The following is a 26,025-nucleotide window of genomic DNA, read 5'->3' as shown; positions in this document are numbered from 1 at the left end:
CACAAAACTTGCAATAAACTACAAAAACTGCAACAGTAAAAATCCCAAGGGGAAATCTTTGAATTAACTGAACAAGCAAAAAAAAAACATTGTAATCAAATTGACGTGAATTTTTCAGACATTAAAAAAAACACAAAAAATGATAAAGCACAGCCGTGACTTCAAGTAGGCATCCCTGCTCGTGACACTTCCAGTGACATTACTGTTGATGCTCCACTCTGGGAAACAACCCCTACATTGAACAATTCTTAATTAGGATCCACCTGCCAGGAATCACGAAGTGTCATTCTTCTGTTAACGGCACAAGGAACCACCAGGAACTGCTAATTACCAACTTGGTGGTGATAGTAAAAGGCAGTAAGTGGATACACACCAACCATTGCAAGCAAGCTGAAGTGGTACCTGACAAGAACAAGCAGTGTGGTTAATGTGCTCATAACCTCCTGGCCCAGTGCCTATACTGCTGGACTACAGTGAGCAAATCACTAACCAACCAGAAGACTTCAAGCAATTTGACAAATACTGGGCATTATGAAGTTTATTCTAGTATTAGTTGTTATATTTCTGCCAATTCGCCCTACTTACAATGACAATTATTCATACTAATATGCTTTATCATAATTTACATTTTGTCCTTGTTTAAAGACTGTCATTAATAGAATGATTCAAACTCATGTAAGTGTGCCTACTGATCTGCTTAACCTTGACATAATCCCATGAATATACTGAAGAATATAAACTTTGCTATTTATAACTTGTTTTTTTTAAATTTTATACTTAATGTAAATACAAGTGTTTCTGCCTTTGAATTTTCAGATATTATGATTCTAAATGTGTAATTTAGAATTAAAAGGGAGAGAGCTTGTTGGATTTGACTGTCTAAATCTTTGATTAGACTTTATTATTTTCTTTGCAGTTGAACAATTAATTAACTGCTTGAACTTTTAGTAGTTTTTATATATAGTGTAGTACTATAAAAGTGTATAAGTGTAGTAACTACTAACTCCAATTCCTAATAGCCACAGTAGGTATAGACAATAGTGCAATGTGTCCACTTAGTGTTTATACAGGACAGTCAGCCCTCCTTATCCATGGATTCAACCAACCACAGATCGGGAAAACCCGAAAGTGCTCTTCCAGCACTCGTTGTTTGAGAATGTACAGACTATTTTTTCTTATCATTATTCCCTAAACAATACAGTATAACAACTATTTACATAGTATTTACATTGTATTAAGTATTATAAGTAATCTAGAAATGACTTAAAAGTACAGGCGGTCCCCAGGTTATGAATGAGTTCCGTTCCTGAGTCCGTCTTTAAGTCGGATTTGAAGCCGGAACAGGTACATTCAGTATTATTTAGCATCAGTTAGTCAAACATTTTTCTTAGTATATAGTACATATTTTACCTTTCTATGCATATAAAACACTTAAGAAACATACTTATTTCAATAATTAAACCACTGCATTGCTTAGTAATAATTGTAGCTTTCATTGGGGCAGGGCCTTTCACATGCTCTATTAAAATTATTCTGATCGTTGACCGACTGTAGCCTAACGCTCTTCCAATGACGATGGTGTTTCACCTCTTTCCGATCGCTTGATTACTTCCACCTTATTTTCAATCTTGATCGTGATTAGTTTCTGAAACACTGCGGATTCAGAGCTGCAGCGCCGGGTCCTAATGTCCACCGCACTGAGACAAGTTAAATAAGGGACTTGAGCATCCGTGTTTTTTGGTATCCGTGGGGGGGGTCTCAGAACCAATCCCCTGCAGATAAGGAGGGCCGACTATATTGGAAAGCTCTGGAAACTTATTTGCTCTGCATTATAAGAGCTGTCTCAATGGTTAAACCTCATAGATAAGTCTGAATGAAATTTACCTCATCTCAGTAGCATAAAAATAGCTGACAAGGGAGCACCACCTTAGTATCTTAGCTTTCCTTTCTCTGTTGTTTCAACTATCCTTTATTCTATCAATGCTTAATAAAATTATTATGAAGCAACAAGTTTTGTGCTCCCTTTCCTGACTTCTGAAAGAACCTTGGATTAAAATCCAAAATGTAGCATCTTACACGCAAGCTGAATGTGTAATCATTTTGTGATCACTCCTCTCAAATAGTCCTCCACATAGCAATCAACTTTTGTACTATTATGCACTACCAGGTTAAAATAACCTGTTCCCAATTGGTTGAACAGAGTATTCCACAAAGCTACCCAAAATAAACAATGAACATGCTTTTAAGAATATAGAACCACATAGCACAGGAACAGGACCCTCAATGTATGATATTGTGCCAAATTAAGATAATAATGCTTAATTACAGAGTATTCTTACCAAATTTATTTATCCAATTAAAGTCACCCACACAATGATTGCACAACCTTTCTCAGTGGATTGAATAATAAAAGAAAGACCAATGATACACTGGTCGTTAGACACAATAATTTGAGATTAAAATCATAGAGGCATGCAGCTCAAATTTTATCAGACCCTGGTGAGATCTTATCAGGAATATTATGCGCATGTCAAATCTGCCTCCCCAAGAACCAATTATATGTATGACAGAGAGTGTGCAGCAAATATTCATCTAAATGGTCTCTTGTGAACAATGAGCAAGATGTATGAGGAGGGATTAAACAGACTTGGTTTTGTACATTTTTTGAAAGAACAGAGAGTTTTGAAATGTATATATTCTCCTCACTGACGATCAACACTGGCACACGCCATGGATGCGTGCTTAGCCCACTGCTCTACTCTCTATATACACAACTGTGTGGCTAGGCATAGCTCAAATACCATCTATAAATTTGCTGACGATACAACCATTGTTGGTAGAATCTCAGGTGGTGACAATAGGGCGTACATGAGTGAGATATGCCAACTAGTGGAATGGTGCCGCAGCAACAAGCTGGCACTCAACGTCAGTAAGATGAAAGAGCTGATAGTGGACCTCTAGAAGGGTAAGACGAAAGAACACATACCAATCCTCATGGGAATCAGAAGTGGAGAGAGTGAGTAGTTTCAAGTTCCTGGGTGTCAAGATCTCTGAGTATCTAACCTGGTCCCAATATATCGATATATTTATAAAGAAGGCAAGACAGCAGCTATACTTCATTAGTATGAAGAGATTTGGCACATCAACAAGTACACTCAAAAACTTCTACAGATGTACTATGGAGAGCATTCTGACAGGCTGCATCACTATCTAGTATGGGGAGAGGGACTACTGCGCAAGACTGAAAGAAGCTGCAGAGGGTTGTAAATCGAGTCAGCTCTATCTCGGGTACTAACCTACAAAATACCCAGGACATCTTTAGGGAGTGGTGTCTCAGAAAGGCAGCGTCCTTTATTAAGGACATCCAGCACCCAGGGCATGCCTTTTTCTCACTATTACCATCAGGTAGGAGTTACAGAAGCCTAAAGGCACACACTCAGCGATTCAGGAACAGCTTCTTCCCCTCTACCATCTGATCCCTGAATGGACATTGAACCATTGGACACTACCTCACTTTTATTAATATACAGTATTTCTGTATTTTGCACATTTTTTAATCTATTCAACATACATACACTGTAATTGAGTTACTTACTTAATTATTATTATTTTTATTTTATTTTTTTAAATTCTGTTCTATATTATGTATTGCACTGAACTGCTGCTGCTAAGTTAACAAATTCCACGTCACATGCCGGTGATAATAAACCTGATTCTGATTCTTTCAGGACTTGACTATGTACATATGCAATTAATTTTTTTTTTAATGTCATGTCTAGGTAAGGAGTTGGCCATTCAAAACTATGATTAACGTAAATTTCTTCACCCACAGATAGATAGGAAGTCTTTTAATTATCTATCTATTCTGCCTACTAAAAGCAATACTATTCAGGGAATGCAGGTATGGGATCTAGGTGCACAAGGAACTTCAGACTTGCACTTTATCAAATTGATACGAGATTCGTGTTACACGTGTGGTTCACAGCAAGTGCATAGGGAAGGTTTAAAAAAACTAGCAATAGCATCAGAGCATGAGAATAAAAGCCAATCAGCTTTACCCTACTGATTCACCATTAAAATGGCATGTTATCTTTACTTTTGTGCTGCTTCACTGCACCAACCCTGTATCCATTGATTCTTCTAATGTCAAAACATCTTCATCTCAAATTTGAATATATTCAATGACTGCGCCTTGACACACCTATCCGTACATAAATTCCAGTATTAATTTTCAATAGTTTGCAAAAGCTGACAACTGCTGATTCCACTTGTACCCCACTGATATTGCTGCTTCCAGATGGACCAGACTTCCACTACTGCTGCCTCCTTTGGGTAGCCACTGAGGTACTTGGGGAACTGTGAGAAAAAAACTATATTTTATTGATGCATGATGTTATAAGCAAAGCTTGCTTGCACAAGTGGCATTCCAATGACCTCTGTTCAATCCTCTCACAATATAATGGAGGCAAGTAATTTTACGAAACACCCTTGGGTCTCACCCATTGAGTTTACTATTTCATTGTTTTCTTCTACCACATCTCACAGCTTTGCAAAATTCCACGGCCAATATTTATCCAATTCCTCTTACAGGTACATTTATGGCTAGTGATGACTTCCATTCTAGTGATTACTTAAGTTTTGCACATATTTGCACCCCTATTATGCCATACTCAGATATCCAGGCTAACCTAAATTTGCTAATACATGACAGAGACATGATAAAATTTAAGAAACAAAACAAAATAAAATGGAGCATTTATATCAGTGAGACCCAACATATATCGGGAGATCGCTTCACCAAGCACCTACACTCTGTCGGACAGAAAAGGCTGCATCTTCCAGTGGCCAAACATTTTAATTCCACTTCCCATTCCGATATATCTATCTATGGCCTCCTCCACTGTTGTGATGAGGCCCCATTTCGGTTGGATGAACAACACCTTATATTCCATCTGCACAGCCTCCAATCTAATGGCATGAACATCGATTTCTCAAACTTCCAGAAATGGCCCCCCACCCTTTTTCTCCTCACGCACTTTATCTCCTTGCTTGCCCATCACATCTCTCTGGTGTTCCTTCCCATTTTCTTTCTTCCATGACCTTCTGTCCTCTCCTATCAGACTCTCCCTTCTCCAGCCATATACCTCTTTCACCAGTCAATTTCCCAGCATTTTACTTCACCCCTCCCAGTTTCACCTATCATCTTGTGTTTCTCCCTCCTCTCCACCTCCCATCTCCCTCCCCTCCACCTCCCACCTTTTAACTCTGACTCCTGATCTTTTTTCCTCCAGTCCTGCTGAAGGGTCTTGGCCCGAAATGTTGACTGTACTCTTTTCTATTGATGCTGCCTGGCCTGTTGAATTCTTCCAACATTTTGTGTGATGTTAAAATGGAACAATAAATTGAATTACTTTTTTGGAACTGGGAAATTGGTAGCACAACCAGCATTTAATGATATTCCTCAGAAATAGCAGAAAGACACTTTCTTAAACTTAAGAGTCCTTCTGTAGACACAATGACATTTAAAATGTAATTGGAGGTATATTTGGGTTAGGACAGGTGTACAAGAATATAGGTCTAATACAGGAATACACGATTAGTGTAGAAAGGCATCATGATTAGCACAAACAAGGTGAGCTGAAAGGGCCAATTTTTATGTTGTATTTTTCTATTATTTTCTAATGAATGAATGAATGAATGATTTACAGCCTCCTGAATGTTGCTGAAGCTGTACTCACCTGGGCAAGTTGACAGAATTCCCTAATGCTCATAAATTATGCCCATGGACATGAACAACATGGCATCAGTCACTTAGCAAAACCTTTGACCTGCTCTTGTACACAGCATTTACCAATTGAATTGTTGCCAAATAATGATCCCCATGATGTTGATGGGGAATTCAGCAACAACAATGGCCTTGGACATCAAGGGTACATTGGTAAGCATTTTATTTGAAAGCAAATGCCCTTGACAGGTCTGTAATGATATTTTCAACGATTTGATGATGAATTCTTGTTGAGCAACTGGAAACTTATCCGAAATGAATTTGTTCTTTTTGTGAACTGTACATACCTAGGTAATTCTTCAAGGAGGTTCTGAATATATTTTTGAATCATTTCATCTACCCACTCGCTAATCTCCTCCCATGACAGAGCTCAGAATAGAATGTCTGGTTGGGTATCAGGTGTCCAGTATGCAAATTATGTGTCCTAACCAACATAGCTCACTCAGTGTAACTGGAGCATCATTACTGGGAATGTTGTCCCTGGAGCAGGCACTGACATTAATTCACTTACATTTCCAGTAAATTTTAGATTTTGGAGGAACCGCTTGGGTGAGATATTTCCAATGCCAATTGTAGGCAGTGAAAATGTCAAAAGCACAAAGCTGAGTACAGCTAGGTTTCAAAGCTAACTCAACTTAGCTTTTGGTAATTCCACTTCCAGACCAAGCTATCCAAACATCAGTATTCAAGCTTGCAACTACACTCCTTGAAGGCAAACCTCTAAGCCATCATTGACACTTCTACTGAACTCTTCCACTTACTATCAATAAGACAAAACCTCCATTAAACGTCTTTCACTGCAGCATAATGTCTACTCACAATAAAGGTTCACAGCAAGACACTCAAAAACATGGACTACTTCTCATATCTATGAGGCCAGCTCATAGGGAAAGTGATGGAGAATTTCACTGTGCTTGCACAACCTCTGATTGATTTGCGAAAAAGGTATTTGATCAAGATGGGAGACCAGGCACAAAACTCATAGTAAGAAAAAACTAGGGCTTCCATTACTGCTTTATCCTCCAGCTCAGATCACCTTCCATCCTATTAGTATGTCCATTCATAAGATCATCTTCTGGTGTCCAAGGTACTGTCACTATCTAACATGTCTTTCTCATTCCACCTTTCATAAATCCCAAAGGACCCATTACCTCTGGGATATATATACTGGTTCACTATCAATATAACATATATAACTACAACAATTACAGCACAGAAACAGGCCATCTCGGCCCTTCTAGTCCGTGCCGAACACTTACTCTCACCTAGTCCCACCGACCTGCACTCAGCCTATAATCCTCCATTCGTTTCCTGTCCATATACCTATCTAATTTTACTTTAAATGACAATACCGAACCTGCTTCTACCACTTCTACTGGAAGCTCGTTCCACATAGCTACCATTCTGAGTAAAGAAATTCCCCCTCGTGTTACCCCTAAACTTTTGCCCCCAACTCTCAACTCATGTCCTCTTGTTTGAATCTCCCCTACTCTCAATGGAAAAAGCCTACCCACATCAACTATCTATCCCCCTCATAATTTTAAATACCTCTATCAAGTCCCCCCTCAACCTTCTACGCTCCAAAGAATAAAGACCTAACTTGTTCAACCTTTCTCTGTAACTTGAGGCGCTGAAAGCCAGGTAACATTCTAGTATATCTTCTCTGTACTGTCTCTATTTTGTTGACATCTTTCCTATATTTCGGTGACCAGAACTGTACACAATACTCCAAATTTGGCCTTACCAATGCCTTGTACAATTTTAACATTACATCCTAACTCCTATACTCAATGCTCTGATTTATAAAGGCCAGCATACCAAAAGCTTTCTTCACCACCCTATCCACATGAGATTCCACCTTCAGGGAACTGTGTACCATTATTCCTAGATCACTCTGTTCTACTGCATTCTTCAATGCCCTACCATTTACCATGTATGTCCTATTTTGATTATTACTACCAAAATGTAGCACCTCACACAATTCAGCATTAAACTCCATCTGTCATCTTTGAGCCCACTCTTCTAACTGGCCTAAATCTCTCTGCATGCTTTGAAAACCTACTTCATTATCCACAATGCCACCTATCTTAGTATCATCTGCATACTTACTAATCCAATTTACCACCGCATCATCCAGATCATTAATGTATATAACAAACAACATTGGACCCAGTACAGATCCCTGAGGAACACCATTAGTCACCGGCCTCCAACCTGACAAACAGTTATCCACCACTACTCTCTGACATGTCCCATCCAGCCACTGTTGAATCCATTTTACTACTTCAATATTAATACCTAACGATTGAACCTTCCTAACTAACCTTCTGTGCAGAAGCCTTACTGAAGTCCATATAGACATCTACTGCTTTACCCTCGTCAACTTTCCTAGTAACCTCTTCAAAAAATTCAGTAAGATTTGTCAAACATGACCTTCCACACACAAATCCATGTTGACTGTTCCTAACCAGACCCTGTCTATCAAGATAATTATATATACCATCTCTAAGAATACTTTCCATTAATTTACCCACCACTAACGTCAAACTTACAGGCCTATAATTGCTAGGTTTACTCTTAAAACCCTTTTTAAACAATGGAACAACATGAGCAATACACTAATCCTCTGGCACCATCCCTGTTTCTAATGACATTTGAAATATTTCTGTCAGAGCCCCTGCTATTTCTGCACTAACTTCCCTCAAGGTCCTAGGGAATATCCTGTCAGGACCCAGAGATTTATCCACTTTTATATTCCTTAAAAGTACCAGTACTTCCTCCTCTTTAATCATCATAGTTTCCATAACTTCCCTACTTGTTTCCCTTACCTTACACAATTCAATATCCTTCTCCTTAGTGAATACCGAAGAAAAGAAAATGTTCAAAATCTCTCCCATCTCTTTTGGCTCCACATATTACTGTCCACTCTGATTCTCAAAGGGACCAATTTTATCCCTCACTATCCTTTTGCTATTAATATTACTGTAGAAACCCTTTGGATTTATTTTCACCTTACTTGCCAAAGCAACCTCGTATCTTCTTTTAGCTTTTCTAATTTCTTTCTTAATATTCTTTCTACATTCGTTATATTCCTCGAGCACCTCATTTACTCCATGCTGCCTATATTTATTGTAGATATCTCTCTTTTTCAGAACCAAGTTTCCAATATCCCTTGAAAACCATGGCTCTCTCAAACTTTTAACCTTTCATTTCAACCTAACAGGAACAAAGATTCTGTACCCTCAAAATTTCACCTTTAAATGACCTCCATTCCTCTATTACATCCTTCCCATAAAACAAATTTCCCAATCCGCTCCTTCTAAATCCTTTCGCATCTCCTCAAAGTTAGTCTTTCTCCGATCAAAAATCTCAACCCTGGGTCCAGTCCTATCCTTCTTCATAATTATATTGAAACTAATGGCATTGTGATCACTGGACCCAAAGTGCTCCCCAACACATACGTCCATCACCTGACCTATCTCATTCCCTAAAAGGAGATCCAATACTGCCCCTTCTTTAGTCCGTACCTCTATGTATTTCTGCAAAAAACTATCCTGCACACATTATCTTCTATCATCCTTCCCATGACTACATTGCATACAAAATCTGATATTTTATCTTCTGTGGTCCAACCACTTAAAGGCTATAACACACATTCCTAGCAAAAATAATTAACTAGTTCCACTTAACTCAAAACATTGGTACATTGGGTCAAGACCAAGGCAGATAGGGCAATGACTTTCTAAAAGACCTCTTATGTATTTTCTTCAAAGATTGCCACATCAACCAACATTTACAACAGATTGCTTTTGTTGCATGTAACCAATTAAAGTCATAAGATAACTGCACAGCTTGATTTCAGTTTTTAATACAAGGTGGCTCAACTAAATTTCCAGCTGGTCTCCTTTGAGAGCAATGAGCATCTAGATTATCTAGAATGTGAAGCAGAAAAATTAGATGCACACAGATTGAGAAGAGAACATAATTTTGAAGTTGCAGCAATGATAAAAAGGTTATCTTGAACTTGGCATGGACATGTTATCCATAATTCATTTGATGATTGAACATGAGCCAAGAAAAGAAATAAAATCATAGGCCAGAGAACAAACTGTGACAAGGACTGAAAACAATAGTATTTGTCACAAGAACAAAAGAAAATATAAGCAGGCCACCTGGCCTCTTAAGCCTGCCATTCAATATGAACATTGGTAATCTTCTCCAGGCCTCAAGTCCACTCCATCCCAATATTTAGCAAGAGTAAGTATCTGTTCTGCCAATACTCTGCATTAACAAAATGTCTGACAATTTAAAAAGTACAGTAGGGATCAAGAGAGAGGCTGACAAGCTAAGAACTGAGTATATGTGGCACACACATGAAAATGACATTACCCTTAATGAAACGAGAACCAGAAGACAGTGCAGAACATAAGCATAAAGGCAATAATACCAATGCAGGAACCAGAACATAGAAAATACCTCTTTGGCCACGACTAGCTAAATAGTAGAAAACAACTTAGTCTAGTCATTCCCAGTTGTACAAAAGGCAAAGACGCAGGCAAAGCTAACATGTATAAAACAAAACACAGGACGTTCTTCTCATTATGAATTTGCTTTCTCTTCACAATTTAGTTTATCTTGAATTTTCCCCCATAATCCACTGATTGTCCTTCAATTACTTGTCCAAAAACTTTTTCAAAATTATTGTAAATTTGCTACCATTTCCCTTTCAGGTAATACATCTGAGACTAGAATATCAAGCTGGGTGCCTCTTATCTTTCTGTTCTATTTTTCCTTTGAAAAATAACCTTGGCCACTGAAAACATTTCCTCTCCTTTGTTCCATCAGAATTAAAGTATTGTAGATTCCTTAACAAGATTTAGTTCATCCTTTTAGACTTAGTTTTTCCCCCTTAATCAAAATCAGTTATCCACCATATCATGCTAGGCCTTCACAATGTTCTCCAAGGTCTGGCTTTTTTTCTAAAAGGTGCTCTTCAGAATTAGCCAAAGTAATCTAATTGGATCCTACCCATGACTGAAGAGATTAAGCACAACTTCCTTGCTTTTTGACTTGTCCTGATACCTTCAAATCTCAGTTTCCACAAACTCTTCATGCTATTCCTCCTATTTGCTCATGTTACACTTCACAGGAGGCTTCCATTTATGTTCTTGTGAAGCATATTGCTGCATTTAAATTTAATTTTAATTCACACCATACCTCTTTACATACATGCGCACTGAAATGAGCAGCAGCCCAAAAATTAAAACTCATGGGCAAAAGTATCCTGAATCAATTCTTTGTGCTTTAATTTTTATTCATAGTATCTTTCAACAAAACCTAATCTTAATGCCAAATAAATAGTATACTATCAAAAAGCTTTTAAAAGCTCTAACATACATCATTCTACAATCTACACCTATTTCCTCCAATACTTCAAAAATCTCAAATACAATTTTCTTTTCAACTACACTACAATTAACATGTTTTGCACCCTCCCCTTGCTTTTAAATAAAAATATCTTACTTTTCTTGATGTTCCATTACATACCCAACAGAAGACACATTCAACACAAAGATCCCAAAGGAAATTTGACACAGACAACTTGAACCAAGTTCTCGCAATGCAATCATAAAAATTGCATTTGTAATGTGTAATATCACCTGGGAAAGCAAAATAACCCAATCACAGTGACAACTAAACACAACCAAACCTAACCTGCCTCCTCAGAATGTCCTAATCAGTCCAGCTGAAGCAATGCTGGAAATGTCAAGGCCAAGCAGTAACTATGAAGATAAAACAAATGACGATTTTGTTTTTAAAACATCACTTCCACTGCCTTCATCCCTTCTATAACAACTTTCATCAACCATCTTTATGTGAAATGCCGATAACCACAACCATGGAACACGGGAAGTCAACCAATATCTATACTCTGCACGGCCTCCAGAGCTTGTAAGCACGTATTTCAGTGATCAGAATTCAAAGTAATATTTTTTTAAAATTTAGGCTGACTATTTCAGTGTAACCTCAGGCATATTGATTCAGTGTTGTAAACGGGCATAACTACAACTTCAAATTGCTGGTACATCACAACAGGATGTGGAAACTATTGACTCCACTAACCTGTAGGTTTTACCCAAATAACCAAAAACCAGTTCTTGAGAATATAAAATACAGGATCAGTATTAGGCAACACAGCCACTTACCCTGTCCCAAAATTCAATATCATGGCTGAGTAGCTCCGGGTCTCATCATCTTTTCTGTGCCAGTTCCCCAAAGCCCTTAATTTCTAATCTTTCAAAAAATATATTAACTTCTTACTAATAACACAAATAATTTAACCCTCATAACCCTCCAAGATAAAGAATTCCAAAGATTCACCACAATGAGTAAAAAGTTATTCCACACCTCAGTTTTATTTTTACCTTATGAATAATCTCACTGATTACATTCTCACTAGGTACAACAGCTTCTTATATCCATTTAGGATCTCATGTTTCAATAAGATTTCTTGTCATTCTTCCAAAGGATATAGATTGAATTAATTTCTATTACCTCCAACTTTATTTAATTGATTCATGAAGTGTTTATTACCTTCAAGAAAGTGATGGTACAGAGTGAACTTACCAGTCCATTTTAAAAGGTTAACTAAGAATCAAATTGTTGAGTTTTGAGACATTTGAAAGACAGGGTTAAACATGGAAAACTTCTCTCCCCAAAGAATGCTAATACCCAGATGGATTTAACCAATGACTGCAACTTCATGATTCTGTATTTTTATTTTAAGAATTTTCAGTAGCCACCAGTGGGATTTAATCATCACTCTATATCATTAGATCAGGTCTCCCCATCATTAATTCAACAACTATTCTATCGTACACCCTTTATCAAGTTTATCTCAAGTATATTCATATAATGTACAATACTTTGCTTGGCAGTATCAAATGCTGTCTAAATCATACAAATTTTGCACCCATTTCAATCATTAGTCAGCTCCCACATCATACACTTGGCATTCACTGGTATCACTAACTCCGAGCACACCACCAGTATCTTAGGGACATCAGTGCTCAGAAACAATGGACCAGCCACACAAATGTCACAGTGATCTGAGGTCAGAAGATGATTTTGTGGCAAAATGTACTGAAGGTGGTTTATACTTGCACCAATGTTGTGCTGACATTTAAATGCAGACATTTAAGGTAGCATATAAACTATCAATCAAGTTGCTTTATCCTGGATAGTATTCAAGCTTCTGGAGTTGTTGGAGCTACATCCATCAAGGCAAATTGATATTATTCCACAATGCTTCCAATGTTTGCTTTGTATAATATTAAATTCCATTTCACAGCTCTAAGAAAACGAAATATATGCATAATGTAAAACCCAGACATCATTCAGGTATGACCGAAAAGCAGAATGCCAGATTTCCAAGAGTCTAATCATCTGCATTTGACATTACTAAAATGGAACACCATCAACATGCTGGAATTACCAATGACTAGTTTGCCAAGTACCATGACTGCATGCTCAGTTCAAAAGGCGATATCCTTGTGTGACAAGTAGCTTAGGAAACATGAAAATCTTTTGATCGTCCAGTAAAATCACACCCTCCACCTCTGCTATTGTTATGAAAGAAAAGTTAGCGACTAAACAATTGAAGTTAGCTGGACAGAGGAAACTGCCCCGAGGAACTCCTGCAGGGTTTCCTGAGGCCAAGATGAGTGACCTCCAACAAAGATTAACTTCCTTTCTGTTATGACTGTCCATTGGTGTTTTTTCCATGATGCCCAATTAGTTCAATTTTAATAGATCTCCTTAATGCAACTGGCCAGTTGATGGCAGTTACTGCAGCCTATTACCAAATTAAGCTGTTTGATCCAGGTCTGGACAGCGATTGTAATGACTTTAGCAAAGCCTGAAATAGGCACAGATCAGAATCAAGTTTAACATCACTAGTCATTAAATTAGTTATTTTGTGGCAACAGTGCAGTGCAAGACATTAAAGTTACTGTAAGTTACAAAAAAAGTGGTGTCTCCGCAGCCAGCACATAATTCTCTGCAACTTCCACCATCTCCAACGGGATCCCACCATCAAACACACCTTTCCCTTCCCCCACTTTCTGCTTTCCACAGGGATTTCTCTTTTTATGACTCCCTTGTCCATTTGTCCCTCCCCACTGATCTCTCTCCTGGCACTTACCCTTGCAAGTGGAACAAGTGGTACACCTGCCCCTACACACTCTCTCCCTCACTACCATTCAAGACCTCAAACAGTCCTTCCAAGTGAGGCAACACTTCACCTGTGAGTCTGCTGGGGTCATATACTGTGTTCGCTGTATATCAGTGAGACCTGACATAGATTAGGAAATCACTTCGCCACTCTGTCCACCAGAAAAACCAGGATCTGTCAGTGACCACACATTTCAATACCACTTCCCATTCCGAATTGTCGGTCCATAACCTCCTCCACTGCCGTGATGAGGCCATGCTTAGGTTGGAGGAACAACACCTTATATTCCTCCAATCTGATGAACAATGATTTCTCGAACTTCCATTAATGTCCCCAGCCCACCTTCACCATTCCCCTTTCCATCTCTTACCTTATCTCCTTGCCCGCTCATTGCCTCCTTCTAGTGCTCCTTCCCCCTTTTCTTTCTTCCATTGCCTTCTATCAGACTCCCCCTTCTCTAGCTCTGTATCTTTTTCACCAATCCACATCTCAGCTCTTTACTTTATCCCTCCCCCTTCAGGTTTCACCCATCACCTTGTTTCTCTCTCCCCTCTATCCACCTTTTAAATCTACACCTCAACTTTTTTCCCCAGTTCTGACGAAGGGTCTCAGCCCAAAACATTGACTGTACTCTTTTCCACAGATGCTGCCTGGCTTGCTGAGTTCTTCCAGCATTTTGCGTGTGTTGAGTGCAAATGACAAATAATGAGGATCATTCAGAACTCTGGCGGCAGAGAGGAAGAAGCTATTCCTAAAATGTTGAGTGTCAGTCTTTAGGTTCCTGTACCTCCTCTCCAATGGTAATAAGAAGAGGGATGCCATGTTCCTGAGGCACCGCATTTTGCAGGTATCCTTGATGATTTTTTTCTTGTCCTTCCTGTCAAGATAGCACCTGCGTATAATGCTCCCACAGTCTACATCTTCTGGACAGACCATGAAACCATATATTTCACTTCTTTTATATCTTTTACAGTTGCCTTCATCTTGAATGTGATTCTGCAACAGTTGGAGCCTGTGATTTGCAGCTTGGAGATCATTTGGGTGGTTCAGTCTCCATGAGAATTCCAGGAAGTAGAGGCAGCCTGTGCAAACTTCATGGCAAGAAGGCTGTGGGATGGCAGTGCAAGCTGATATTTGACTCTGTTTTGCCAGTAAAAATGAGGGAGATTGAAACAGCAAAGCAAATGTGGAATGCCAGCACTAGCTGTTTGCCTTTTGATCGCCAGTGGGATTGCTCTGCTATCGGAGAGGAGAAACTGCCTTTTGACTGCTGGTGGTATCACTCTGCTGCCAGAGAGTGGAGAGGCTGCCACTGTGCCCAGAGAAAGCTACCCAGGTTTTCTGCGTTTTGGATATGGACTTGGACTGTGTACTTTTTTTCCCAAAAAGTCCTAGTTTTTTTTAATATATTCTGTGTTTCATCTTTCTCGTTTTATATGTGTGTGGGGGGGGAGGAGGGAGAGAAGAGATTTGAGGTTGACGTGCCTGTTCCATCTTTGTTCTTTTATTATGCGGGAAGGGGACATTTGGAAGTTGATGATTGTGCTGCCGTTCTTAACTTTCTTGGTTTCGTGCCTATCCAGAGAAGAAGAATTTCAGAGTTGTACACTTTGATAATCATCAAACCCTTGAAACTTTGGTGCAGAGAACTGTACACATGATGGAGCTGGCTGTGTCTACAACCCTCTGCATTGGAGTCTCTATATCAGATAGTGCTGCAATCAAGCAGAATGCCCTCCACCATAAATCTATAGAAATTTGCTAGAGTCTTTGGTAACATTCCAAATCTCTTCAAACTCCTCATGAAGTATAGCTACTGGCGTGCCTGCTTTGTGATTTCATCAATGAGTTGGGCCCAGTGAGCAAATATTTTGCTAAGTGACATATTCCAATACCCTAACAAGTATTAAGAGCATACTAAATGGATAACTGAATGCCCCGCTTATTGTAAATAGGACATACCAAGTTTCAATTTTATCAGGCATGTTGTAATAGTAATATAACAGCATTGCTATAGGCCATCTCCAGCAATCTCCAGCACTGCAATTTAGGTTTTGTCTGGTCTCAATGTCCATCGTATCCAGTGCCCCCAGGCATTTCTTATGTCATTGTGGAGTAATTCAACTTGCCTGAAGACTAGATTCTGTGATTGTAAGGGAGAAGCCAATATAGACCTTGCATTAAACATTTAAAGCAGTTAAAAATTTGAGTTTACTTGAACCTAGATGTTGGGTATTGTGCATGCTTTGGACACATTTTATAAATGTAACTTCAGCAAGCACGATGAGTTTCTGCAGATAGACGGCAAACACCATTTTTAGAAAATCTCATTCAAAGTCAAAATCAGAACTACTGTAGGTTTAATATCACTGGTGTATGTCATGAAATTTGTTGTTTTTGCAGCAGTACACTGCAATACATAATAAAAAATAAATTACAAAATTACAATAAGAAAAATCAAGTTAAATAAGTAGTGCAAAAAGAGGGAGAAAATAGTGAGGTAGTGTACATAGGTTCATTGTCCATTCAGAAATGTGATGGTAGAGGGGAAGAAACTATTCCTGAAAAGTTCCATCAATATGTTGGGCCCAGGATAGATCCTCAGAGATGCTGATGCCACGGAACTTGAAAGTGCTCATCCTTTCTACTTTTCATTGATCTCTCGATGAGGACTGCTGTGTGTTCCCTCAACTTTCCCATCCTGACATCTACAATCAATTCCTTAGTCTTAATGATGTTGAGTTCAAGGTTGTTGTTGCGACCCACTCAACCAGCTTTTCTACCTTGCTCCTGTACACCACTTAGACACCATCTGAAATTCTGCCAACAGCTGTGATATCAGCAAATTTACAGATGACATTTGAGCTGTGCCTAGCCATACAGGTGGTAGCTGTACAGCAGAGCAGAGCAATGCGTTAAGCACAGATCCTTCAGGTGCGCCAGTGCTGACTGACACTGAGATGTAATTTCTGGTCCACAATAACTGTGGTCTCCTAATGCAGTTGCAGAGGGAGGTACTGAGGCCCAGGTTTTGAAACTTGTTGATTAGAACTGTGGATATGATTGTGTTTAACACTGAGTTGTAATCAGTGAACAGCAGCCTGACGCAGGTATTTCTATTGTCCACGTGATCCAAGGCCGACTGGAAAGCCATTGAGATGGCCTATTGCTGCAATAGGTCTATTGCAGATGCAATCAGCGGCAGGTCTAGGTCTTTGCTGAGGCAGGAGTTTATTCCAGCCATGACCAACCTCTCAAAGCATTTAATTGGAATAGATGCGACTCCCACTGGGTCACAGTCATTGAGGCAGCTTACCCTGCTCTTCTTGGGCACTGGTATGATTGTCACCCTCTTGAATCAGGTGAGAACTTCAGACTGCAGCAGTGAGAGATTTGAAAATGCCCTTCAACACTCACAACAGTTGGTTGGCACAGGTTTTCAGCGCCCTACTGATTTCAGCTTCCGAGACAGATAACAGGGTCACCAGATGCTGCAGGGATTCGCACAGGTGTTTTATTCTCCCTTTCAAAGTGTGCATAAAAGGTGTTAAGTTCATATGAGAATGAAGAATCACAGACATTTATGATATTAGGTTTCACAATGTAAGTAGTAATGGCCTGCAAACCAGAATGGACGTACATCCAATTCTTCCTCTCACCTCAATCGGAATTGTTTATTCACCTTTAACATACCTGGACTTGGTGATTATTTCTGGATCACCAGTCTTGAGTACCATAGATCTAGCTCTCAGCAGACTATGACTCTCTTGGTTCATCCACAGACTTTGGTTTGGGCATGTTATTTGTGACATGCCCAATTATGACTATTGTGCCGTATTCATTCAGACTCCAAGCTGAATCCCTGAATACTGTTCAGTCCACGGACTCAAAGCACTCCTCCACCTCTCTTGATCATACCTTCTTGGTCCTCACAGCTACTGCATCATCACAGTCGATGTGGGTGCAAATGTACCACAGTAGTTGAGGCAGCTGGTATGATCATCACCCTTGCAAAGGAACCTCCGACTGCAGCAATGAGAGATTGAAGATGTCTTGAACACTCCTACCACTTGGTTGATTACAACTTTAAACTTAGTTGCTGGAGAAGAATGGCATTTGTAAGAGAGACTTGTGTGATGTCAAAAGTCACTCAGATCTCAGAAGTCAGCGGCTGCAACTGGAGATGAGCCCCTTGCACAAGACCTTGCACAAAAAGGGCATTTATGGATGAGTGGAAAGGAAGAACCCCTAGTTTAAAAAAAAACATATCCTATTAAAGACTTTGCAAAGCATCACTTGGGCACTACTGCAAAGATGTGCAAGAAGTTTGTGTGGTCGGATGAGACTAAAGTGGAACTTTTTGTCCTTAACACTAGTGGTACATGTGAGGTAAATCCAATACTGCACATCAGCCAGGTAACACTTGCTACCATCAAGTGTGATGGAGTTAGCATGTTATGAGGATGCTTTTCAGCAGCAAGGACCGGAAATCTGGTCAGGACTGATGGGAAGATGAATGTTGCGAAAAATAGAGAGATGCTAGATAAAAGCCTGCTATCCTCGGCTAGAAAACTTAAACTGAGCAGGAAGTTCATCTTTAAATAGGACAACGACCCAAAGCACACTGCCAGAGCAGCCATGGAGTGGCTTCAAATGAAGGATGTTGATGTCCTTGAGTAGCACAGTCTGAGTCCTGAACTTAACCCAATCAAATACCTCTGACAAGACAGCAAGATTGCTGTGCACTGTCGCTCCCCAATTAACCTGGCGCAGCCTGAGCAAAAATATATATATTTTTTAAACTTTATTGAAATGCAGCACAGATCAGGCCCTTCAAGCAGCGCCAGCCTGTAATCCCCTGACTTAATCCTAGCCTAACCATGAGACAATTTACAATGACCAATTAACCTATCAACCTGTACGTCTTTGGACTGTGGGAGGAAACCCACGCAGTCATGGGGAGAACATACAAACTTCTGAAAGCAACAGTGGGAATTGAAGCCAGGTCACTGGTACTGTAAAACATTGTAAAAAGCAGTACGCTACCATACTACCACCACACTACGGTACTGCCCAAGGAGGAATGGGCAAATCTTGCTCCATCATCTTGTGCAAAGCTAATGGTCCTATTCAAAAAGTCTACTGACTGTAATAGCTGCGAGAGGTGGTTCAACTAAGTACTGAGCAAAAGGGAATGAATACTTTTGAACTGCTGACATTTGTTTCTGAATTTTTAGTTTTTCATGTTTTACAATTTTCCCTGTTCTTTTGGGCGCCACGAAGAAAAAATAAAAATTCTCAGTTAATTGATCTCAGGCTCAGAGGCTTATGTCAGGCTGTCTTTCAGGAGGGTGAACACTCGCAAGGCTGCAGGGCCTGATGGAATACATGGTATGGTTCTGAAAACCTATGACAACCAATTGGCGGGGATATTTAAAAACATTTTCAAGCTCTCACTGCTACAGTTGGAAGCTCCCACCTGCTTCAAAGGGGCAGCAGTTATAATAATGCCCAAGATCAGCGTGAGCTGCCTTAACGACCATCATCCAATAGCACTCACGTCTACGGTGATGAAATGCTTTGAGAGGTAGGTCATGGCTGGAATCAACACCTGTTTCAGAAAGGACGTGGACTCACTGCAATTTGCCATCCCCACAATAGGTCTACAGCAGACATGATCTCAATGGCTCTCCACACAGCCTTGGACAATGCAAATACCGGTGACAGGATGCTGTTTATTGCCTATAGCTCAGCATATAACACCATCATTCAGAATCAGGTTTATTACCACCGGCATGTGATGAGAAATTTGTTGACAGTAGCATCAGTTCAATGCAATACATAATCTAGCAGAGAGAGAAAAATGATAATAAAATAAAACATAATAATAAACAAGTAAATCAATAGATTTGAATAAGTTTAAAAAATGTGCAAAAACAGAAGTACTATATATTTAAAAAAGTGAGGTAGTGTCCAAATCTTCAATGTCCATTTAGGAATCGGATGGCAGAGGGGAAGCTATTCCTGAATCGCTGAGCGTGTGCCTTCAGGCTTCTGAATCTCCTACCTGATGGGTCTCCTACCTCCTACAGTCCCCATCGAAAAGCTATAGCGCTTGGGCTTCTGTACCTTCCTCTGCAAATGGATTCTTGACTTCCTAACCGAAAGACTACAATCTGTGCAGATTGAAAATAGTATCCCCACCTAGCTGGCAATCTACACTGGCATGACACAGGGATATATGCTTAGCCCACTGCTCTAATTTCTCTACACCCATGACTGTGTGGCTAGGCATTGCTCAAATGCCATTTGTAAATTTGCCGAATTCAAAACAATTGTTAGTATAATTTCAGATGGTGATGAAATGGTGTACAGGAGCAAGATATGCCAGCTAGTTGAGTGCACCCTTGCACAACAACCTTGCACTCAACGTCAGCAAGACCAAAGAGCTAATTACAGACTTCAGGAAGGGCAAGACAAGGGAACACAAACCAATTCTCATAAAGGGATCTGGAATGGAGAAAGTGAGCAATTTCAAGTTCCTGGCTGTCAATATCTCTGAGAACCTAACCTGGATGCAACATATTGATGTAGCTACAAAGAAGGTAAAACAGCAACATTAGGAGCTGGAGAAGATTTGGTTTGTCAACTTGAAAACTTCTACAAATGTACTGTGGAGAGCATTCTGACTGACTGCAGCACCGTCCGGTTTCAGTGGGAGGGGAGCCTACAGCACAAGATCAAAGTAAGCTGCAGAAACTTGTAAAATTAGTCAGCTCCATCATGGGTACTAGCCTCCACAGTATCCAAGACATCTTCAAGAAGCAGTGCCTTAGGAAGGCGATGTCCATTATTAAGGATCCCCACCACCTAGGGCATGCCCTCTTCACACTGTTACTATCGAGAAGGATGAACAAAAGCTTGAAGGCACACAGCAGTAAAGGGACAACTTCTTCCCCTCTGCCATCTGATTTCTAAATGGACTTTCTAAACTTATCAATCACCCCTGCTGTGGACACTTTCTGGAGGTCCAAATCCGTATGCTCCACAATCACTGGACTAAGTGTGTAAATGTAGGAGGGGACTATGTTGAAAATTAAATGTGCTAGGTTTTCTAAAATTGACTCCTTCTACCTTAGGCCACGAACTTATCACTCCTCATACTGCACACATATATTTAAGCCAATTCAGTTTTTTCCCTCTATTTTTATCATGTATTTTGTTGTACTGCTACTGTAAAGTTAATAAATTTCATGACATATAGCAGTGATACTAAACCTGTTTCTGATATCTCTGGTTTCTACTACTCATTTATGTGAACAAAGGATTGGGAACGGAATACTTTTACTGTAGCTAACAGTCCTACATTTTGACTTAAAAATCATACATGCTTAAATTATTTTAATTAAATTTCACATATTGTAAGGACCTACAAATAGACATGTTTATTATGAAAATGTATTGAATTGTTCTGAAATCCCTGCAATTTCACACCTTTTACCAATGATTGGTCTTCAAAGTTTAAAGCAAATTTGTTATCAAAGTACATATGTTACCACATACTAGCTTGATATTCATTTTCTTGTAGGTATTGGCAAGAAATATAACAATTTATGAATAAGCCATACATTAACCAAAGATTGTCAAACCACCAATATAAAAAAGACAAACTGTGTAAATAAATTGAAATACTGAGAACATGAGTTTAAAGAGTCCTTGACAGTGAGTCTGTAGGCCACAGAATCAGTTCAGAGTAACAGTGACTGAAGTTAATCATGCCAATTCAAGAATCTGATAGACGTAAGGTAATAATGGTTTCTGAATCTGGTGGTGTTGGACCCAAGGCTTTTGTTTGATATTGTACAGTATATAAATATGGTCATGTGACAATAGCTTATCATGAACAAGGTTCCATTCATTTTACAAAAATAACCTTTCTTGAATTATTGTGACTCATACGAAACAGCCCTCAAGCCAGCAGTCATCAGCGAGCCCCTTTTCACTACCCTAAAGAGATACATACACTTCTGAAAAACGCTTCAAATTAAGGACATAGCCTCAGGATAAAGATTTGCATTCAGATGAAAGAAAAGGGGGAATTCCTTTTCTGGAACTCTTTCAAAAATGCCAAAAATCACAATAGTCATTATCTTGCCAAAAAATGGACCAAGCTTGAGGAAACCATGTATTGTCCAGTTTACATTTATGTCCTTATGCAACCTTACATTTCCCAACAAACATCAACTATTTAAGCTTATGTCAAAGATACCCATTTCACTGAATACCAATTGCAAATAAACAGCAATAAATGCAATTTATAATTAGACCATATTGTTTTTAAAAATAGATCAATAATTTTAAACTTATAGGTTCCAACAGAAACTCAATCTATAATATTCTCCTGATGAAAGGCTCAATCCAAAACATTAACTGTTTCTCTTTCCACAGATGCTGCCAGAGGTGCCTAGGAACTTCTGTTTTTGTTTCCATCATCAGAAGTTAACTTTCATTTTTATTAATTGTTGCCAGCAGAATCTAAGAGACACTTCTCTGTAGTTCCTATGTTAGAAGCAACGTGTTCAAAAATACAGCAGATACAATACCACTGTTTAGGGTAATGTGATCCAAATAAATGTAAACAAGTGTTGGAAAAACTTCGATCAGGCAAATCAGGTTGATGATCTGAAATATTAACCCTTTCCCTCCATAAATGCTCAGATTTTTTTGTTTTACATCATAGTTTCAGCAGCTGCAGATTTAAAGTTCAATTCATTCAATTATCCACTTCATTGAAATTTAGGATTAAGTGTTTTCTACATCTGCTGAAAAGTTCCACAACGCCAGCGACAGAGGACAACTTAAAATCCCGGGTGTAAAAAAGCGTATTGTGTAAACAAACCATACGCAAATTTTTCAATCTATAAAACGCTGCTAAAGGTACTATCCAAATTGGCGAGAAATGGGAGGAGAAAGAGGAAGGGGAAGAAAACAAGTTAATTTATGCTACTCCTAGTTCCTGATTACAATACGGATGACGAGTGATGTTTAAAATAATCTATATTTCGCGCTCCCAAGGTAATAACGAAGCTGGTTTCACCCCCAAGGCCGACGGATGGCAGCTATTGTTTCTCAAATACTGAAGTGTACCGTACTCCAGGCATCACCGTTACCCGCACCGTTACATCTGACACTGACGCCGTTCGCTGCGCATCTTACGCTGGTTCGAGGTTGCATGGTTTTGTCTGTCCCGGGGGGGAAAAGGGCCCCTTTGTTATCCAAGGCTGCATTAAAGGGCCGGCTCGGCCCGGGGAGGGAATGAGGAAGAGGGAGGGGAAGTGCGAGGAACCCACCTGCCTGCACCGTATCTGTCAAATCGTAGTTGACGGCAGGGAACTCCTTAAGCTTCCGCCCGCTTAGATTGAGAATGCCCGAATGAACAGCCTCCTCCAGCACCCTTTCCAGGCTGCGGTTCAGCTGCGTTGACGGAACAGCGGTCCTCGAGTACCAAGGCTGGTGCCCACCCAAGCCCGCCGCCATTTCTCTCCCAATTGTATAGAACGGCCTCCCGCGCAGCCACCACTGCGCACGCGCGGCAGGCAAACGCATTCCCCGCCCAGCGGGCCAGCGAGGGGCGGGTCCAGAGCCGAGCCCATTGGTCATCTGATTCAAATGGGTGGGCACTCAGGCGGGAGCTCGTGCTGACGTCACGCCCCGGCCCTGATTGACAAGGGACCGCTCAGGCCGGAGCCCGAAGGTCAGATCGAGGGGCAATAGTGCAAATTTGTCAATGATATTAAACCTGCTTCTGAAATTTTCTGTCGATCTGAAGATATGCTTTCTTTGATAAATACCTTGCGTTCTCCTGAAGCTATTGTATTACTTATCTTAACTTTGAAGTTCCCAGACTCTTTTCAAAATCACAAATTAGCGCCTAATCTCAATGCTCCTAAAATGTGTATTACCAACAGCAGGCACCTTCAGGCATTAGAAGGATAAACGTCCTTTCCTTAAAATTCTCCAAATTTATTGGAAGGTTAAGCAAACAAAACATCTTCTTGCAGGCCAAAAATTCCCACAATTAAGAAGGCCCTGCATAAACTCAGATGTGTCCACTGGGAATATTGTGCCCAACACTATATTCCCACAACATTTTATTCCAATTTGTCAGAGCAAGAGATTACGAGGCGATCAGGGGAAGAGATTCAACAATTCAAAACTTACTTAGGTAAAAATAAAACAATTATCTATTGATTCTTGGGAATCTTGACCACAAGAACACCAATTGAGACCATTTGTGATGGCAGTGACCACTTTAACCCAAGCATCACATAGATTAATAATTGTGCAAGGAGGGCACCGTTTTACAAACAACTCACTCACCTACCTTGTCTGGCATCTTCTGCCAATCTGTTGAACTTCCTTGCTGCTACTACATTGGCTCCATCAGTTTTCTCAAAACAAGTGTACATAACTGATCCTGAATTCTGGTTCAATCAACCAGAATTTGAAACAGAACCATCAATGTATAGGAGATCAAAGACCATCGGCCCTGGCAATGACCAGCAATTGAAGTTGACCTTTGCATAAAAGTAGATACAAATGGAGATTGCTGTGTTTGCTTTTGACTTCTCAAGACTGTCCATCATGTTTTCCCACAAATATTGAGGTACCTGATGTTTGAACTTCAGACAACCTTAGCCTAATTCCTATGCTCAAAAGCAACAATTGTTCATAAACTCTTTGAAGATCAGATTTTTCTTGCATTGACAAAGCAAATGCTCTAGTTATAAACCAATAATATTTCCATTACAAACAAGAGAAAAATTGCAGATGCTGGAAATCCAAGCAATACACACAAAATGCTGGAGGAACTCGGCAGGCCAGGCAGCATCTATTGAAATGAGTACAGTCAACTTTTCAAGCCAAAACCCTTTGGCAGGATTAGAGAAAAAATGCTGACGAGTGAATTTAAAAGGTGGGGGCGGGAGGCCAGAGAGAAACTCAAGGTGATAGGTGAAACCTGGAGGGGGAGGGATGAAGTAAAGAGCTGGGAGGTTGATTGGTGAAAACGACAGAAGGCCGTGGAAGAAAGAAGAGGAGCACCAGTGGGAGGCAATGAGGAGATAAGGTGAGAGACAAAAAAGGAGATGGGAAATGGTGAAGTGGGAGAGGAGAGGTGGAGGCATTACTGGAAGTTTAAGAAATTGATATTCATGTCATTAGGTTGGAGGCTACCAAGATGGAATATAAGGTGTTCCTCCAACCTAAGTGTGGCCTCATCACAACAGTGGAGGAGGCCATGGATGGACATACTGGAATGGAAGTGGGAAGTGGAATTAAAATGGGTGGCCGCTGGGAGATCCCACTTTTTCTGGCAGATGGAGCATAGGTGTAGGGGAAGCGGTCTCCCAATCGACGTCAGGTCTCACTGATATATAGGAGGCCACACTGTGAGCACTGAAGACAGTATATGACCCCAACAGGCTCGTAAATGAAGTATCGCCTCACCAGGAAGAACAGTTTAGGGCCCTGAAGGGTTATAAGGGAGGAGGTGCAGGGGCAGGTGTAGCACTTGTTCCACTTGCCAGGAGGGAGATCAGTGTGGAGGGACAAATGGACAAGGGAGTTGTGTAGGAAGTGATTCCAAAGTATTTTGCATCAGTCCTCATTTAGGAAGACACTAGCAGAATGGTGGAAGTTCAAAGGTGTCAGGGATCATGAAGTGTGTGAAGTTTCCATAACTATAGAGAAGGTACTTGGGAAACTGGAAGGTCTGAAGGTACCTAAGTCACCTGAACCAGATGGTGTACACGCCAGTGTTCTGAAAGAGTTGGCTGAAGAGACTGTGAAGGCATTAGTAATCATCTTTGAAGAACCAATAGATTCTGGAATAGTTCTGGAAGACTGGAAAATTGCAAATGTCACTCCACTCCTCAAGAAGGAAGAGAGGCAGAAGAAAAGAAACCATAGGTCAGTTAGTGGGACCTCAGTGGTTGGGAAGATGTTG

General features: G+C 40.0%; 1 protein-coding gene across 8 annotated transcripts in view; it reads right to left on the bottom strand.

Annotated features, from left to right (window-relative positions):
- Positions 1-23,574, bottom strand: part of LOC140734464 (leucine-rich repeat and calponin homology domain-containing protein 2-like) — a 225,786-nt gene extending 202,212 nt beyond the window's left edge. For all 8 annotated transcript variants that reach the window (XM_073058441.1, XM_073058445.1, XM_073058442.1 and 5 more), the window contains exon 1: positions 23,369-23,574. In XM_073058441.1, the coding sequence (XP_072914542.1) occupies positions 23,369-23,555 (187 nt within the window). In that variant the 5' untranslated portion in view covers positions 23,556-23,574. The remainder of the gene's footprint in view (positions 1-23,368) is intronic.
- Positions 23,575-26,025: the final 2,451 nt, after the last annotated feature.

Source organism: Hemitrygon akajei, chromosome 10 (genome assembly GCF_048418815.1).
Source record: "Hemitrygon akajei chromosome 10, sHemAka1.3, whole genome shotgun sequence".
NCBI classification, from domain to species: Eukaryota; Metazoa; Chordata; class Chondrichthyes; order Myliobatiformes; family Dasyatidae; genus Hemitrygon; species Hemitrygon akajei.
This window is presented reverse-complemented; position numbering and strand designations above follow the sequence as displayed.